Source organism: Trachinotus anak, unplaced genomic scaffold (genome assembly GCF_046630095.1).
Source record: "Trachinotus anak isolate AG129_WGS33_773 ecotype Australia unplaced genomic scaffold, CSIRO_AGI_Tana_v1 ptg000023l, whole genome shotgun sequence".
In the NCBI taxonomy this organism is placed as follows: domain Eukaryota; kingdom Metazoa; phylum Chordata; class Actinopteri; order Carangiformes; family Carangidae; genus Trachinotus; species Trachinotus anak.
In genome coordinates this window covers 7,835,047-7,852,878 of record NW_027273874.1, presented here as the reverse complement: position 1 = coordinate 7,852,878, position 17,832 = coordinate 7,835,047, and the positions used below count along the sequence as shown (strand labels likewise).

General features: G+C 42.1%; 1 protein-coding gene across 1 annotated transcript in view; it reads left to right on the top strand.

Annotated features, from left to right (window-relative positions):
• The window catches only part of trpc5a (transient receptor potential cation channel, subfamily C, member 5a), a 106,928-nt gene that overhangs the window by 29,199 nt on the left and 59,897 nt on the right, over nt 1–17,832 (top strand). Inside the window, exons 2-4 of the mRNA XM_071459415.1 lie at nt 14,312–14,353; nt 15,961–16,063; nt 17,136–17,386. Of these exons, the coding sequence (XP_071315516.1) occupies nt 14,321–14,353; nt 15,961–16,063; nt 17,136–17,386 (387 nt within the window). The 5' untranslated portion in view covers nt 14,312–14,320. The remainder of the gene's footprint in view (nt 1–14,311; nt 14,354–15,960; nt 16,064–17,135; nt 17,387–17,832) is intronic.

The window sequence follows — 17,832 nt, the reverse complement described above, 5'->3', positions numbered from 1 at the left end:
TATAGCTCATTGTATAATTATGTATGACTAAATTAAAGGCAGGAAGGGTGAGTGAAGGAAGGGAGGAAAGAAGGAAGGAGGAGTGGAACATCTCAACTTATTTTACTTAAATTTGCAAAAGTGTCACATTTATTACATACTGATTTTATACTTCCTCAGGAGTTTATATTGTAGTGTAGAAATGACATCAACAGGTCTGTTCTGTCTGTTTTTGCTGCAAGATGCAAACGTCAGGCACACTAATCCCTTAACATGGGCGCCGAAATGAAAACCAAGACGTTCCACATCCACGACACATCCAGCGTGTCTCCAGCCTGACGATGGATTTCCAGCATCTGCTGATTGTTGGGACGATTGATCAACCACAGGAAATATTGGAGATATTAATTGCATGTAGTGCTGTGACGCCTTGTACATGGCAGCGGCTTCGTTTCAGGGATTCTTGGGAGAAAATATTCTGCAGCAAGTGAACATTCAAGTTCCATATTGCACCTCATGAATAAATAACAGCGCAGTACAAATCTGTGATTGGCTGTGATTTTTATATGATCTTTTGGCCAGATCACCCAGATCTAGTCTGTCCTTTAACAGGAAGATCAGCAGGAAGTGGTCTCCACATGATGAGAAGCTGAGTGGATGTTTCCACCAGGGATTCATTGACTAGTTTCAGTTGAATTGAACATCCACTGTCTGCTGCTCCCTGTAGGGACTTCACTCTCTCACACATGAACACAACATGTGCTGCAGCTTAAAACGCACAAATACTAATACTAATTTTCACATTTTAACAGCCTAACAAGTCACACTCACTTTCTCACCCTGGCAGCTTTAAACGAAGAACTCGTCTTCGCCACCAGCATCAAACTCTAACTTTTTGTTTCTGATGCCAACTAATAAACAACTGCCAAGACTTTTCCAGCCAAAATAAGAGAGATGTGTCACATCAGGGACCGGCTGCAGCGCGGAATAAACAGATGAGTTTTGATTAAATCTGAAGTCTGAAGAAAACTGAAGTCTCTTCAAGTGCAGCAGAATTTAAATGAGAGCGGAGAGAAGTTACTCAAGTCTTTCTTTTTCCAGAGGAAACATTTTGCTGTTTAGTCTGAGGTGTCGCTGATGTGGCTGCGACTGCCAGACATGTTTAGTTTGACCTCTGCTAAATGTATAAAATGTAAGGAGAGAGAACAAGGGAGATAGAAGAGGAGGAGGAGGAGGAGAGGAATGTTAATTAAATCAAACACAGGCTGAAAAGAGGAGAGGATAAATGGATGAATAGGGAGGATGAGGCAGAAGAAAGGAGAAGAGGAATGAGCTGAGGATTGTTGGAATGAATCATTAACATGACAGAGGAAGAAGAGACGGATTTATGAAGGAGGAAGAGGAGCAGAGGTGGATAAATGTCAGGAGGAGGGTAGAGGAGAAGAGGGGACGGCAGGACGGATGAGGGGAAGAGATGAGGGATGGAGGGAGGAGATGTTGGCAGAGATGAATGAGGAGACAGAGAGGTGGAGGAGAAGGTGAGGGATGGAAGGAACAGATGGCAGGATGGATGGAAGGATGGCTGGGAAAAGAAGACAGATGGAAAAAATATGGAAATGAAAGAGCAAGGATGAGGAGTAGAGAGGCTGAGAGAGAAAGAAGAGGAAGAATGGATGAATCAAAAGCTGAAGACGTAAAATTGGGATTAGACGAGAAAAGAATGGACGGAGGAGCTGAAGGTGAAGGTGTAATCAGTCATGGTGACATGGATGGAGGGATGAAGAGGAAAAGTGAGAGGGGTGGAGGGATTAGAGACGGAGGGAGACGGGGGCAGAAGCTCCCCCAGGATTGCAGGTATCACTGGGGTAGAGATATTTTCAGTTCAGCTGGCGGTCTCGTCTCCCCAAATGCAGAATGCCTTTTGCTTCTATATTTAGAGTGTTACACAACAAGGGTTGCATCATCTGCCAACATAGTTTTATTTGCCAGAATTTTCCCTTGTCTCATCTTCATCTTCTTCTTCTGCGGCTCCCTCTGCCCGAGCCAGGCCGAGGCTGGAAACCAAAGTTCGTCTGTGATTAAACGACGGTGGAATGAGAAGAAAAACTGTTTACGTGTCGGAGTCGTCATTTGGTTGTGTGTTGTGTGTGCGTTGAGCATGAGGAGCTTTTATTTACCATCATGTTCCTGCTCTGATTTCTGTTTTACCACCATGAGTAAACTTAACTGGACCAAACCAAACTAACCACGGTACCAAGTTCAGCCAATCAGAGGATTCATAATCATCAACATCTGCCAGAAAGAAACAACAAGCGAAACTTCTCATTGTTGACGAATATGTCAGTTATTTTCTCAATTAATGTTTTTTTTTTTTTTTAAAGATATGAATTACATAACCGTTTGTTCAATAGGATTTAAATGGCAAAGTAATGAGCAGATCTACATTGAAATATACAGTCACTGAAATAATGTTGGCACAGTTGTTTGATGTAACTTAAAAGTCATAAAAAACTAATTCATCGTCGTGCAAATCCCCAAATCAGGGCTCATACCAGGCTAAACAAACTGCAAAAAAAAATCCCTTTGCTAAAGTCACATTTTAGATGACGGATTATCTACCTACCCACTAAACAAGTTATTCATTACCCATGTGAACAGCCTGATTTCCGGGACCTTAACCCCTCCGTCAGCTGGAGGAAAACCCTCCACACCCGTCCTCCATCAGGGCCGCAGGTCTGAGCAGACCCGGTCTCCTCAAGTTAGATTTGTTTGGGGACTAATTAAGATTGTAATTAAGATCCCCCTCTGCCCTGCCTTTCACCCCTTTTGCCCTTTTTCATCAAAGCGGCAGCGATACAGTCCTCGAACACAGCACAACAGAGCGGGGCTCGTTTTCTCGGGTTATCGCCCCTGAACATGAAGCGAGGGCTCGTTAAGATTCACCTCTTCCTCTCTTCCTCCTCTGTTACTCCTCCTTCCTCTGGCCCCCTCCCTCTCTCCTCCATTTTACCCCATTTTCCTCCTCTGTTTTCCTTTTGATCCTCCGTTTGAAACATTTCCTTCCCCTCTATTTACCCATCAGTCTTTTCAGCTCCGTCTTCAGTGCAGAGACAAAGCATGAATGTTTCTGCTCAGTCTCGTAACTGAAATTCTTGAAGCTGTGTATTAACACCTCTTTCCATCCTTACGTCCTCTTCTTCCTCCTCCTTTCCTCTGTCCTATAATCTTCCTTTTTAAATTCCCTTCTTCCTCCAATTGCTCCCATTAGAAAGAAAATCCATTCTACCTCTGGCCTCAGGCTGTATTTGTCATTTCATTTCATTATGTCTCACATCGTAAGCGTACAGTCACAGAGCTGGAGATGGAAACTGACACTGTCCTTGCTGCTGGAGGGGGTTTGTGCCTGAGGATCAATAAGAGCGGCTTCATACTGACACTACACATTGGCGTGTGTGTGTGTGTGTGTGCCGCAGGTAAAGAAGATAAAATACAAACCTGTGAGTCCATTTTGAGGGATTAAAGCACCAACAGAGTGATGTGTGTCCTTGTACTTACATGAGTTGGGATTAAGCATTGTGTGTCTGCTCCATCTACACTTACATAAGGCAGCAAATGATACAACACGTTGTTATTACTGGTGTGATAGTGTGTAACTGGAAGAATCAGGCCTGTAGTGTTGGATCACATAGTTACCAGGTCAGTTCTTTTAGGACCGACACTAACAATGGATCTGTTTGTTTTTATGATTTATTTTTAAGATCATAATTGTTCCGTCCAGAAAATGGTGAAAAGTCTGTCAACATCCTCTTAGTACTGGTTTCATCTGACCAGTGATCCAGACTCCACAGATACTCAGTTGACTGTGATATAAAACCATAGACTGGAAATAAAGACGTCACCCACAGGTTTCTGAAGAGCAGTTTTGAAGCTTAGAGTGAGCTGCTCCACTGTTGTCATCTTGGCAGTGCCTGACTCCACCCCTAACTCCTGGCTAATCCAAAAATGGTCAAAGAGGTGGAGTGTGTGTGGAGCTGTGGAGTGTGTGACTTATGTGAATATTGATTGATATATTTTTGTGCAGTTTCCAGACAATAAGTCAACGGTACAGCGGTTTGTTTTTTGCTGCTGTTTTTGTTGCCTGGTCTTTATTTGTGCTGTGGTCTCAGTGAAATAAGTGAGGAACGCTGTGTGTTCTGCTGTGGTGTGAAATCCCCATAATTCAGTACATTTTTAATTTGAATGTTGCTGAGCACCTGCAGACGTCACGCAGCAGGGTCTGAGCTCTCAGGTGATGTTTACCTGAGTGCAGTTTGGGCGCTCTGTCATCACCATTGACATTTCCTTCCCTGTGCTGTGATTATACTGTGTTGGAGCTGCAGAGATTACTGTTGTGTAACAGGGTTTAGCCGCATATTTAATTGTAATGTTTTCTAAGAGCTTTTATCAGGTGGGATCTAACACATAGTTTAAATATATGATTTTAAATGTCCATATTTTTTGAGGTATAAAAGATATATTTGTGGTTTTAAGAACCAAAAACCATCTCAGTGTAGTTTTACAACTCCTCTCTCAGGCTGGAGCTCTAGTAACAACAGGTCAGTGAGCCTATCAGAAGAGAGGATCTGAGCTTCTCTTCTGATTGGCTGACAGTTTTCTGAGTGATTGAATAAAAGTATCAGGTGGGTGGTAAACACTGATTTTTAGGTAAATACTCAAATCCTGCAAGGTTGGATGGTGGGTCCAGGTGGGCAGTGACTGCTTTGTTGTGACATCACAAAGTTCCAGAAGTCCTTACGGCTGGTTTTAAGGCTCAGTTTCTGAATACAGGCTGTGTGCATTTCTCTGTGGACTGAGGCTTTGATACTTTCACAGTATTAATATAGAACCTAGACCTGCTTTATAATCACAAACACATGGACATCCACCTTTAGACTGTGTGGGACCTTTAACAAAATATATTTTGTTTTGTATTTGTGAGTGTATTTTCCTTTCTTTTAGCTTTTATGCAAACTCATCTCTTTTATAGACAAGAGGAAAAGGGCAAAATGGAGCAAAGGGAGGGCAGAAGACAGGCTGTCCTCTGGGGATGGGGTAAGACAGTGGAGGTTGTGAGGAGAATGTGAGAGCAAGAGAAACACAAGGGAAAACAAAAACAAAAACAAGAAGAGTTTGCGGGTGAAATGAAGAAAAGTCGAGAAATTAATTTAGCAAAACTATAACCTCGAGTTTGATGAGGCGGAGGAAAGATGGAGGGAGACAGTTGGAAAACCATCAGAGGCCACTGGGAGTGATGGATTGGAGTCGGAGAGGGTGAGATAAATGGATAAAGTAATGTGGGGATATTCCTGGGATGAATGAAGGGATAATAAAAGTGTAGCAGAGGAGGAAGAGGAAGATTGAAGAGAAGTTGAGGTGAAAAGACGAGTGAGGATTAGAGAGAAGAGGAGGAGGCAGGTAGTCGGGGTGATGGAGGAGAGAAAGGTTGTCCCTAGAGGTGCAGATACAGAGCAACAATAATACAATAAAATTACAATCAAACAGAAAAGGTCCCAAGGTTGTTATGTCCCATGATGCATTTTGAGTTTACTGAGACAGAAAACCTGAGAAGTTTCACCACATCACCGAGCACCTGAGGAGACGAGTGACGCATGCTTTTATTGATTGTCGAAGCTGCTTGTGAACAAGTTTGTGCGAGAGGAGGAGAGAGACGGGGAGAGAGGGAGAGAGAGACTGGGAGAGAGAGAGAGAGAGAGAGAGGTTCAGACTGAAGGAAAAGAGAGAGAAAGGTCAGAGATGGAGGGAAGAGAGCTGTGAAGACGGAGAGAGAGGAGCGATAAGAGTGAGGGGGAGACGTGTGAAGGATGAGAGGGTGTTTAGGCTGCAGGGAAACATTAGAGAGAACCTGAGAGGAAGACGGAGAGATGAGGAGGGGGGTGAGAAGAGGAAGAGAAGTGGTAAAGGTGAGAAGAGAGAGAGAGAACCGCCCACATGTAATAAGCAGCAGTAAAAGCTTGGCTCTTAAGTTCTGCTCGCAGCACTTTCTCTCATTAGACTTTATTGCTGAGTGGCTGAAGACGACGGGACACTTTGTGCTTATTCCACTGTTTCCTGCTGCTGTTGGGCCCGAGCCCACCAGTGTGTCTATAATGTCTGCTGCTGAGACAACTGGGAGTTAGAACCTTCCTCCAGGAACATGCAAAAAGTTCAGGGGAACTTGTGCTTTGTACTCGAGCTGCAGCTAATGGTTATTACCGTTAACAGATAATCTGATGATTTAGTAATTTGTCAATGAAATGTGAGAACATGTTCCCAGAGATGATGAAAATCAACAAAAGATAAATGTGAGATTAATAAGAGGAGATGTGAGTTTGTGTTTGGTGCTGCTGGTCGAGCTGCACCGAGGCTGCGATGTGAAGACGCTCCGGCTCTGAATCTGTTCTGGACTCTGGTCCGGCTGAAAGAACACAGCTGGAGGATCTGGATGTTGGCAGGAAGTCAGAGCAGCAGACAGGTCATTGATACGCTCAAGGCCAAGTCCATCGGAGTCTTTAACAGCTACTACCAGTGTCATAAAACCTCATCTATGATTTACTGCCAACAAATGCAGCCACTTTGCAGCAGGGGACGTTTGTTTCCTCCACCTTTAGGCTCCAGCTGCATCGAACAATGCATTTAATTTAACCCTGTTAACTGGCTCATAGTGATAAATATAAAATCTGACAGTTGTGCAGTAATTTAATGAACTCGACTCCTGGAGCAGCTTTTTTTTTTTTTTTTTTTTAACAAATCAGGATTGAGTATTTTACTTCATGGTGTAATTTTGACCTGTTTATGGTCAGTTTTTAATCATCATTGAGAACATGATTCATGATGTCAACTGTACTTTATTAGCTTCTTGTCATTCACGTATTGTAGATTGATTGAAATAAGTTGCAGCTGTTGCTGCTCTTTGAATGAAATAAATCTGAAGTTAAGTTGATCTACAATTAGAGCTTCTGGAAATAAGATGTCAAGCTGATAAATATTCTGACGCGTATAATGATAAAATACAACAATAAAATAATACAAAGTGTTTTTTTTCTTAAATGAAACAATTAAACAAATTAGGATAATACCTAGCTTTAGCACAAAACATGGGCCAAAGCATCTTCTGAATAACAGGCAGGAAATATGCAGAGAAGTGTGTTGTGGGTAACTGTCAGAGAGGTTTGCAGAGGTGCACATTACAGATGGAAACGACTTTGCTGATCTAATTTGTGCACTTTTAGACTGTGCATATAACGACACTTTCTCATGTATTTATTTGAGCCTTGAAGATCACTGAGGTTTCCGTCATTTCCAATAATGTCAGTTAAAATTCAAAGCATTTGCACACTGAGATGAAGTGGTTTGAGATCGTTGTCTTGAATTATCCAGGCGTAGTGAGTGTCGATCGTGTTGTAGATAATTCCATGTGTTTGGTGCATAAAAACTAAAGGCAGAATTTCCAAGTTCAGAGTAAACCAGCGGGACGTGAAGCATGAGGCTATACGTGAACACATTACTGTGAACACATAACTCTGCTGTTTGGCTCCGTCTCCAGTTCAGCAGTACGTTCACTCTGCTGCTGGTTCAAGCTGTTTAATTAAGTTCAGTACTAAACTCAGCACATACAGTCTGTAAGGACCATTTATGAGCTTAATATCTCAGCAGCCACTTATTCACATTATGATGACTTCACTAAGCTTTTAATGGTAAACTAATGTACTGTGTATCACAGCAGAGCAAAATCTCTATTAGTGTGTGTTTATATGTGTGTGTTTTTTACTGCAGTGGTATCGGATCAGTATGAGGCCGATACCCAAGTCGAGGTATCGGAATCAGGAAGAAAAAAAATGGTATTAGACCCAAAGTAGAAGGTGTGTTTTCATCTGATTTATATACTCATGTCAAATTTATGTTTTTATTTCCTGTTGCTGCTCTACTGCTGCACAACAAGGTCATTCATTGTCTTGAAATACAGAAGCTGTTTACCATGATGATGTAACTCATCATCACGCTTCCATCTCCCAGAGTAGTCAAAACAAGCATGACTGATTGTCTCTGGGACGTCGCTCCTGCACTCCAGAGGAAATCTGCATACAGTTGATGCTTTCTCTGCCTCTCAGGTTGTTGCCACCTGGAGGCTGAATCGCTGCAGGGCACGACCTGCTGCACGTCCACTGCTCGGTTGCATATAATGTTTGCACATTATAAGATTCACACATGTTTGGATGCTCTTTACAATCACTTTAAACGAACACTGTTTAAAAAATGCAAGAGGAGAAGAGAGAGGGACAGATGTGCAGAGTGGAAGAGAAGGGAGCGAGGGCGAGACGGGAACATCAAGAAAAGGCAATGAGATGGAAAGAGAGGAAACGAGAATTATCAGGAGAAGCAAGTTTTTTTTTATTTATTTATTTGTTTTGTGCCGGGATAGAAATAAGAGATAGAAAATAGAGCAGAAAATGTGAAAGATGCAGGAAAAGAGATTTCTGAGGAGGAGAGGTAAGAAGTCAGAGAGACGTGTAAAGCTACATGCAGGTGGGGAAACAGGCAGCAGAGAGGAGATAAGGGAAACCAGCAGAGAAAGGGACGCAGTGTGCAGGCTGGAGGGAAATGAAGGTTTGGCGTGCAGAGAGACAGAGACAGGAATTAATGATGGATGTAGGAAAAAGGAAAAGATTGTCTCTCATGGAGAAATTAAAGGAACAGAAGAGAGGAAAAGGAGGTGGAAAAAGAGGAGGAGAAAGGGGGAGCGATGGAGTGAGATAGGAGCCAAGCTGGGAGTTTATCTGCATTGCTGTACCACAGTCACTGGAGCATTGTAAAGCCGTCAGCATAAATTCCTCCTCACTATGCAGATCTTAAATGTATCTGCATTCCAGCAACTGCACGTTCACCCCTGCAGGATTAATCTCGGCCACATAATTTAATCTCGTCCACATAATATAGGCGTCAACAGACCCTCAGCTGCATGAAATGAAGGTGTGAGCAGATTCCTATCACTTCCAGTCCACTGCAGAAGGAGTGAAGGGTTTGAATGCCAAGATTAGCAGCACAACAGAAAAAAAGTTAATCCTGTGAAACATGCTCGAGTCTGGAAACAAGCTCAGTCCTTCAGCAAAGCTCTTTCTCCAAATAAATGAAGGTTAAGTGAAGTTATTTGCAGGACTTGAGGGAAGATAGCCACTCGTTTTTTTTTTTTTGTTGTTGTTTTTTAACCCCAGGATACAAGTGCAAAACCTTGAGTTCAGACTCGGCTGCACATTTTTTTTAGCAGCATTTCTTTGCTTTAACTTTTTGTTTTCCTTTCTTTTCTAGCAAAGAGCGTTACAGCTTTTAGGAGCATTCATAAGCTCCAAGTTTAGTTTCATTTATTAGTCCTAAGCAGGAACTGTTAATTTTGTCCAGGATGGAAAAATCCAAATTTATTTGTGGCATCTAAAGGCTTCAAATTCTCTTCTGGGACACAGCGACCTCCAAGAGCAAAATCTCTGTACTGGGATGCATGAAAATATAATTAGTTGCAGTGCTTTGCTGTAAAAGAGCCTTGAAGTGTTTTATATGAATATAAAATATGAATCTAAAATGTGCCTGGAAACATGTAGTATCATGTGAGTGTAAAATGGAAATGCTATACATGTTCATAAAATATATTTGAAGAAATGGCGAAACCTTTTTCCTTTAGGTGGTGAGAAAATTTCAGTCAGCAGCAGTAAAAAAAAATCCTAAATATAAAACAACTTTCTGCCGAGCTAAGAAACTACAGAACCAGTTGGTGCAGCTTTAAGCGTTGGGGGAAAGGTTTTGGGTTTTTGTTTCCTGCAACAACACCAATATAAATTCTTAGTTTCTTGTATTTTGTAGCCTTGTGTTTGTGGTCGCTTCTTGTTCTCATATCCCCTTGAAAAAGAGATTTAAATCTCAACAAGACTGCCTGATTAAATAAAGATGAAGTGAAATAAATAAATGAAATATAATAAGAAATTAAGCAGGTTTGTTGAAAAGAATTTTCCATGTCACATTTAAATCAAATCACATCATTTTTGTTAAATTCAGGCATGTTTAGGTGGTCTGTTTCCTCACCTGTCCTCCCTCCTATCAGCTGATTACTTAATTAGATGAAACAGAGTACAGTTAATGTCAGGTCAAGTAATTTCCAGTTAGTTACAGTGAAGATGAATCCTGTCTGGTTCAGTTTAACCCAGTTCAGACCAGTTCCCTTCTCTTCAGTCCAGTCCAGTCCTCTGCTGGTCCCTGAAGGTCACCCTCGCTGTGGATCCATTTGCTGCAAATAAATCAGCTGAATTAAAATGGCAAAACTGCAGCTCATTACAGAAAGGTCAGACACATACAAGGCGCTGGGGTCGCAGTTCACCCTCCCTTCTCTTCCTCTGTGGTTAACAGAGTTTAATCAGCCTCATTATTACTGAAATAAATGATGCAAACTACAGCAAGTAAAAGTATTTCAGGTTTTGGGAATGACTGTAAATCAGCCCTGATAACATTTATACTTCAAAGCACCATGGAAACTGCCTCTGTCAGTTCAGTTAAGTACTTTCAGTCCTCTTGACAATACTTAATTTATCTGTCAGCTGATGATAAAGGAGGCCACTGACAGCAAAGACATCATTTTTTTATTCTTCCAAACTTCAAAATGACAACAGTGTCAGTGGAGCATCACTCCCAGACCAATAAATCTCCTGTTTTCTGACCGTGACAGCGGTCTGCTATCTGCCGGCAGAGATAACCCGACAGCCGGTGGCTCGGAGGCTCTCTGTTACACCCACACTTACTGGCTCTGTGGTCAGATTTAGGATTCAGGACATGTATCTCTCTCTCTCTCTGACAGTGGTTTGTCTTGTCACTCTTCTTCAGTAGTGAACTGTGTTTGAACTTGACAGGATGAGGAGCCACCAGAGTGTTTAACCGCAGTGTGTGTGTGTGGCCTTGGAGTATTTTAAAGGTTTAGGGCTTCGATTTTAAACACCAGGAACTCTTCAGCTGGGGCAGTGAGTCAGCACTGAAGATTTATTTCTTCTTTTCAGCTCATTAGATGTTCTGGGTTGTAAGGTGGCAGCAGGAAACTCACCTCACTGTCCGTGTAGAATCACACAACTCATATCCAGATACAGGGTCTGAAATACAGAACAAAAATTATACAGGAAGATTTGTAAACATCTGATGACAATTTAAAGGTCCCACATGTTATAAAGGTAGATTTCCATGTGTTTCTTTGTGATGTCACAACAAAGCAGTCACCACCCTCAGCCATGCTCCAAACCACGCCCACCTGGACCCACCACCCAACCTTGCAGGATTTGGTTTCTCCAAGTGTTTACATGAAATCTGCTATATTTTTTCTTGGATCACTCAGGAAACTACACTGAGATGGTTTTTGGTTCTTAAAACCACAAATATATCTTCTTATATCAACACTTCAAATAAAACACTGGAGAAGAGTAAAATATGGGACCTTTAAATACATTAAAACTCTGTGAAAATTTGCTGGGCATTTTGCACAGTCACACATTAGCAGCTAGTGTAGTTTACCTGTTTTGGATAATGCACTAGTTCTGTTGAGATTCCAGACTCCAGTTTTCACAGTGGAGTTTGCTGATTTCTATCTATTTGAAATCACAGGATGTCCTTGACAGATCCTCGGAAAACTGTAAAATAATCTACAATATTTGTCGCAGAATCTGTAACTACTGTTTCATCAAACTGTGAAACTACACCTGAACAAAACAGGAGCCCTGATGAGCAGTGATTTACTGTGACCACCAGGCAGCTGCTCTTTTCTTTGTTTCCACAGCTTTCTGTCACATCTGTATTCACACTGTAGCACCACCCCACTGCTCCAAAATTAGGTCTATTCACATCCTCCAACCAACAACGAGAGGGTACACTGTGTTTTTTTTTTTTTTTTAATTCTTCATGTTCAGATGACAGAGCCTCCAAAAATATCTCTCTGTGCTCCATCAGCATTTTGCTCCCTCCCCCGCCGCGCCCCCCGAACCAATTACAGCCTTGTTGAAATGCAGATCTGTATCGCAGAGGCAATAATAGGTTCAGTTTACGGTGTCAGACCGAGTCCTAACACACATCTGTGACATTAGCATATCTGACATCACCAGCGAGATGAGCCGGTGCGCTGGTCACAAACAGGAGCATCATGTAAAAGACCTTGTTTCAGGAAGTGGGTTCGATTGCATCACTTTCCAACCGATGTGAATATGATTTAGACAGATTGAATTGTTAACACTCACCAGTCTGTAACTGGACGGATGATTTCTGAAGTCGTCGGCTGCAGAGGGGCTTCGTCTTGACTCAAAATGTCACTGTGATTGTTTCTGTGTGTTTACATCATTGTATGCGTTTTGCAGAAGATAGGTTTTACCTGTGATGCTTTAGGAGGCGAGGACTAGAACTGAAACGATCAGTGGAATAATTGATTAGTCAACTGAAATAAAGTTAATCATCAGGAAATTACCAAACATTACCTAGTTCCAGCTTTGCTGCTTTTCTTTTCCTTGAAAATCTTTGGGTTTTTAAACTGTTGCTCAAACCAAACAAGCAGTTTGTTGTGATGTCATCTTGAACTTTTGGAAATTTTGATCTGTATATTTTACTATATGTTTCTACCAGCCCACAGGTCGTCTGTCAGCAGGTTATTATGACCCATAGTTAGGTTTTGTTGCTAGGCGACATCTAGTGGTCGTAGTAATTATAACAGGAGCAAAGGGAAAAGTGCGGTGACGTAGTTTACAGAGCGACAAATTCCACGATGGGTCAACAAAACACAGGAATATGACACAGGAGAGCGGTGTTCGATTCCCATGTGGAAGTAGCAGTTTGGTATCAGAGGGTTGAAAAAACGACCTGTATGTTGTTGAGGATGGAGAACTGGTTGGTTTCTGTACAGTGAAGTGAGACAAAAGGTTTAATGAGAAATTCATTAGAGTCGGAGCTAAACAAATTTGGAAACTGGATCCAAAATGAAACCGGCTGTCAAAGCTGTCTCTGCTCACAGAGTGAGCACAGAGTCAAATCCGGGAACCAAACTGATCCATGGTTAAATATGCTGACATCCGCAATCTGTGCTTTCATTTATTTACCTCCTCAGGTGTTTGTACCAGTGAGGAAACAGCTGGAAATGAACATCTGTGCAGTTTGTTAATGATATTCAGATGCGAAACTGAGTTGATTTCACCAGATTTTATTATATTTTCACTCCTGGCTCATAATACTCATCCTGTCTTTGACCAGACTTTTCTTTTTTTCTTTTCAAACCAGCAGCTTCAGTAATTAGCTCTTACTCACACTGATTGTTATCTGCATTTCCCTCCTCTGCGTTCATTTTGACGACTTCCTCCTGCGCCTGAAAATTAATCCCACACTGCACAGGAAAATGGAAAACAATCAAAATGCATCTGTCTTGAACGCTCACTCCTAAAATAAACAAATGTGGGGCAATTAGAGAGCAGTAAGTCAACATGAGAAAACCTACACAAATGAACACACACGCAAATTGGTAAACAAACGTTCTCCAGGAAGCAGCGGTTCATGGGGATTACATGTATTAACAAGACACTAATACTGTGGGATGAGGCTTATTCTCGCTGTTTATTGTGCTGAATGTATGGAGAGTCACTAATCTGCACTGCTTCAACTGGCTGCCCGTCCATCACCGGCTCCCGCTGTGTCAGTTCACGCTCAGGTTGGAGGGTTTTATCTCTGCTGCAGGAACACACACCTACAGTCCAGAGCTCCTGTCTGCTGGTTCACAGCAGCGCCTCAAATATCAGAAAGACTCTGATGTTCTCCTACTATGGTAGTTAATGTACCACTAAGCGATAAATGAGAATGTAACTAACCCTTCATTATTCTCTGTTAACGAATCCACCTTCCCGAACCACTGCAGCCATCTACCATGATGTTGTCATTCTTAGTTGGTGGAGGGATTTGTCTCGTTCATTCCGATAATGAACAAGACTCTGGCATGCTAGTTTTCGCGACCTTGTGTAGTCACGTAGCCGTGGGCTGCGACTTGAGTCCCATTTTTATGCCTCTGTGCCTGCGACAGCATGTTTCCAGGTTGTGCATCTGTCCTGTACATATATCCAACCCATTCTCGTGAACCTGATATCTCAACTTCTTCAAATTTAGCACAAACATTCATTTGGACTTGAGGATTTGATATCATTTTCTTCTACTCTCACTAATCTATGTAATTCTACTGAAGTCCACAGTTTACTGTTCCTGGTCTTCCTTACAGTACTAACCTCTCACCTCTTTGTCCTTTTTCCAGACTGGCCAGATGAATCCCATGACACAGTTGTACTACAAGAAGGTGAGTCAAAAACACACTTTTCAGGATGTTTGACTTGCACAAAGAGAACACTGCAACGCTGCTCCGTCGCTGCGTTGCTGCTACTTCCAGCTCTGTCTTTCCACACTTAGTGTGCTGGCTACTCTAATGTTAAATTTCTTTTCATCATAGATGAATTTAACATTTATTTTTGACAGAAAATATCACTATCATGTCACTGTCTCCACATACAGCTGTTAAAATAGTACAAAAATGAGAGTCAGAGTGTCCATCCTAAGACAGTAACATGGACAACGAAATAAAAACCCAGACGTTCTGCAACTGCTACACACACACACCACAAAGCCAGTGTGTTCACGGCCTTACATTAATTCCCCACAGGCACTAACACCAGGTCTTAAGATGTGACAACATCCTGAGGCCCAAAGTCTGAGACCGAGTCCTCAGAAAGATAGAAGTACAGGAGAAGACACACAAACACACTCCGATCTGTCAGTCTATCTGTCATTGTGTTGTTTTCACTGTGCTGTGTAATGAAATCATCTGTGAGTGAATCACATTCCACCACTGATGTTATTCACCGTGACTTCACGGTCACTTCACCACTAAATTCATGTTTTCAACAGCTGTGTAACCTGTGTGTTGTTCAGCTCTAATTACGATGACGGATGAGGTGGACTCTGTTTTTGAAGGCTTGAGTTATAAGATAAAATATCCACCACTGCATGAAAAATGACAGCTGCTCTCAAACTGGACTGAGAAGAGAGAATTTCATTGTAGTGAATAAACAAATAGCTGATTTATTTGCCTTATAAGCCTGTTTAAGCCCTCAACCAAACAGTGAGAGTCAGATATTTGTAGTTTTAGCTTGTTAGCTGTGCAGTGTCATTCTGCTGTCTCTGATTTATTTTTAACACCATGTGGCATTTTGATGTTTTCATCCAATGAGAGGCAATTAACCTGCAGTAAGAGACTTTTTAGACTGCTGCTTCAGATAAGCTTGTGTGTCTGTCAGCACATTTCTTCTGGTGAGGAAAAAGCAGGTCTTTTTAAAGGAGCTATTTGTAATTTTTTGCTATTGCTACATAGCCAATGTTAGCTTTAACAGCTGTTTACTTAAATTCAATAAGAAACACTGAGTTAAGCATCAAGCTTTATACCATTACTCACCAAGAGCTGCCTCCAGAGGTGGAACCCTCTTGTTTTTTCCTACTGAAGTTAGCATGCTAACCAGCTAGCCTCTTCTTGTCATTTTCCGATACCGAGTCACTGTAGCATTCATACTGCCTTGAAGAAGTAGCTGCTCAGAGGACGTATTATAGCCTCTTGTATTGTAAATGCAACAATAGCTTAAGCGATTTGCTGCACTGGTTAACAGCTGTTAATGCTAATGTTAGCTAGGCATCAACAGCAAAACTCACATATAGCTCCTTTAAATGTAAATTAGTTAGCTTAAGTCTTTGGTCAATAATTACTACTGTGAAGATCTGTCAACAATTATCTGACTTGTCTGTGAGGGAGGCCTGGAGAAAACAGAAAACGACTTGATGCCAAGACACGACAGACAACTTATGAAAATGGATTTGAGAAACATGACATCGTCGTTGTTGTTTTGTGTTGTGCTTTAGGCGACATACTCGCCGTACCGCGACCGCATCCCACTTCAGATCGTCCGGGCTGAGGTGGAGCTGTCTGCCGAGGAGAGGGCCTATCTCACCGCTGTAGAGAAAGGTACAAACACACACAGCCCTGCACGACCATGCATCCATTTATAGCTCCCCCCACACCTTCATGGTGCTGCTCCACTCACCTGTTAAATGATGCTGAGTTGATACTTTCTGATGGCTGAGCAGCTGCAGCAGCTGCAGCAGCAGCTGGTCGGTCGGACTCTGCTGTAGCCAACAGTTCACAGGTGTCATCTCTGCAACATGTGCTGCTGCAGACGCTCGTCCTGTCCCTGTCCTTGAAAACCAAACCGTTCACTCAGCACGAGAACCTTATTTAAATCATGTCCTCCTTGTTTAGCTCTGGGCAGTGTTATAAGTCTAACCTTGATACTTGTTTAGATATTTATTCAAAAGTAAGTTTTAAAGCAGTGTATGTTCCACTGAATAATTTTTGATTCCTTCAACAAATTTTAGCTGAAAATAAATCTCAAAAAGTGTAAGTTTTTTAAATATACTACAATTTAACAACTGCAAACATCAAGCTGAAGCTAAATTAATTCATGTTCAGATTCTTATTAAATGTGAAACTTCAGCAGTTTACAGTGGCCCTGAGAAAACACAAAGAAAGTCAGTGTTTTGTCTTATTGCATGTGTTTTCTGAAGTTGCAGTGTGTTTGCATGTGATGCATTGAAACTGAGGCCGTATAATAAACCTAAAGCATAATTAAATTATCCAGGAGAAACCTGTGCTGTCATGATGATGAATATGAAGAACATCATTAAAAGAAAACTTTGATTCTCCACTGGTCAAAAGTAACATTTGCTTCAGTAGACTACAGTTTTCATTTACTTGTACTGGACTTTCCACTTTATGCTACTTTATACTAGTACTTTGTGATAGTACATATATGGTTTTAGCATGAAGCTAAACTACAGATAAATTGTTGTGCTGCTCATAAACTGTTTAGGAAGTGAGCTTAATCATTTGGTGACCACGGTAACCAAACTACCAGTGTATAAACGACCTAAACAAGATTATCCAAAGGTAAAGATGAGAGAAAAGTTCAGGTAGAAAATGAGTCAAAGTTCTTGTAATTTCTCTTTTCAACCATCAACCCGCCCCCTGTTTCCTCCAGGTGACTATGCGGGGGTCAAGCACGCCCTCCGTGAGGCGGAGGTCTACTACAACATGGACGTGAACTGTCTGGACCCGCTGGGCCGCAGCGCGCTCCTCATCGCCATCGAGAACGAGAACCTGGAGATCATGGAGCTCCTGCTCGACCACGGCATCCACACGGGCGACGCCCTGCTCTACGCCATCAGGAAGGAGGTGGTGGGCGCCGTGGAGCTGCTGTTGTCGCACAGGAGGCCCAGCGGCGAGAAACAGGTGTGTGTGTGTGTGTGTGTCAATGTGTGTTTAAACAAAAGAGAGAGAGAGAGAGAGAGAACTCATGGATGTATGTTAATCTGTTGCGTCCAGACGCATTCATGCATGCACGTGTTTGTGTTTACTCATCTATGACTGTGCGCCTGTGTGTATTTTTCCATTTTAGTGTGTGTGTGTGTGTGTGTGTGTGTGTGTGAGATGTGTCGTACAACCATTCATTGTAATGCTCCACGCCATGTTCTGCTGAGAGAAGGAAAATTAAACAGCTCGCTTTATAGACGCACTGTGAAATAGGATTTACAGACAGACAGTATATTTGTCTGCCTTCACATTTCTGTGTGTGTGTGTGTGTGTGTGTGTGTGTGTGTGAGCGAGAGAGAGAGAGAGAGAGAGAGAGAGAGAGGCAGTGTAGGGTTAACATGTAGGTGTGAAGGGGGCTGGAGGAG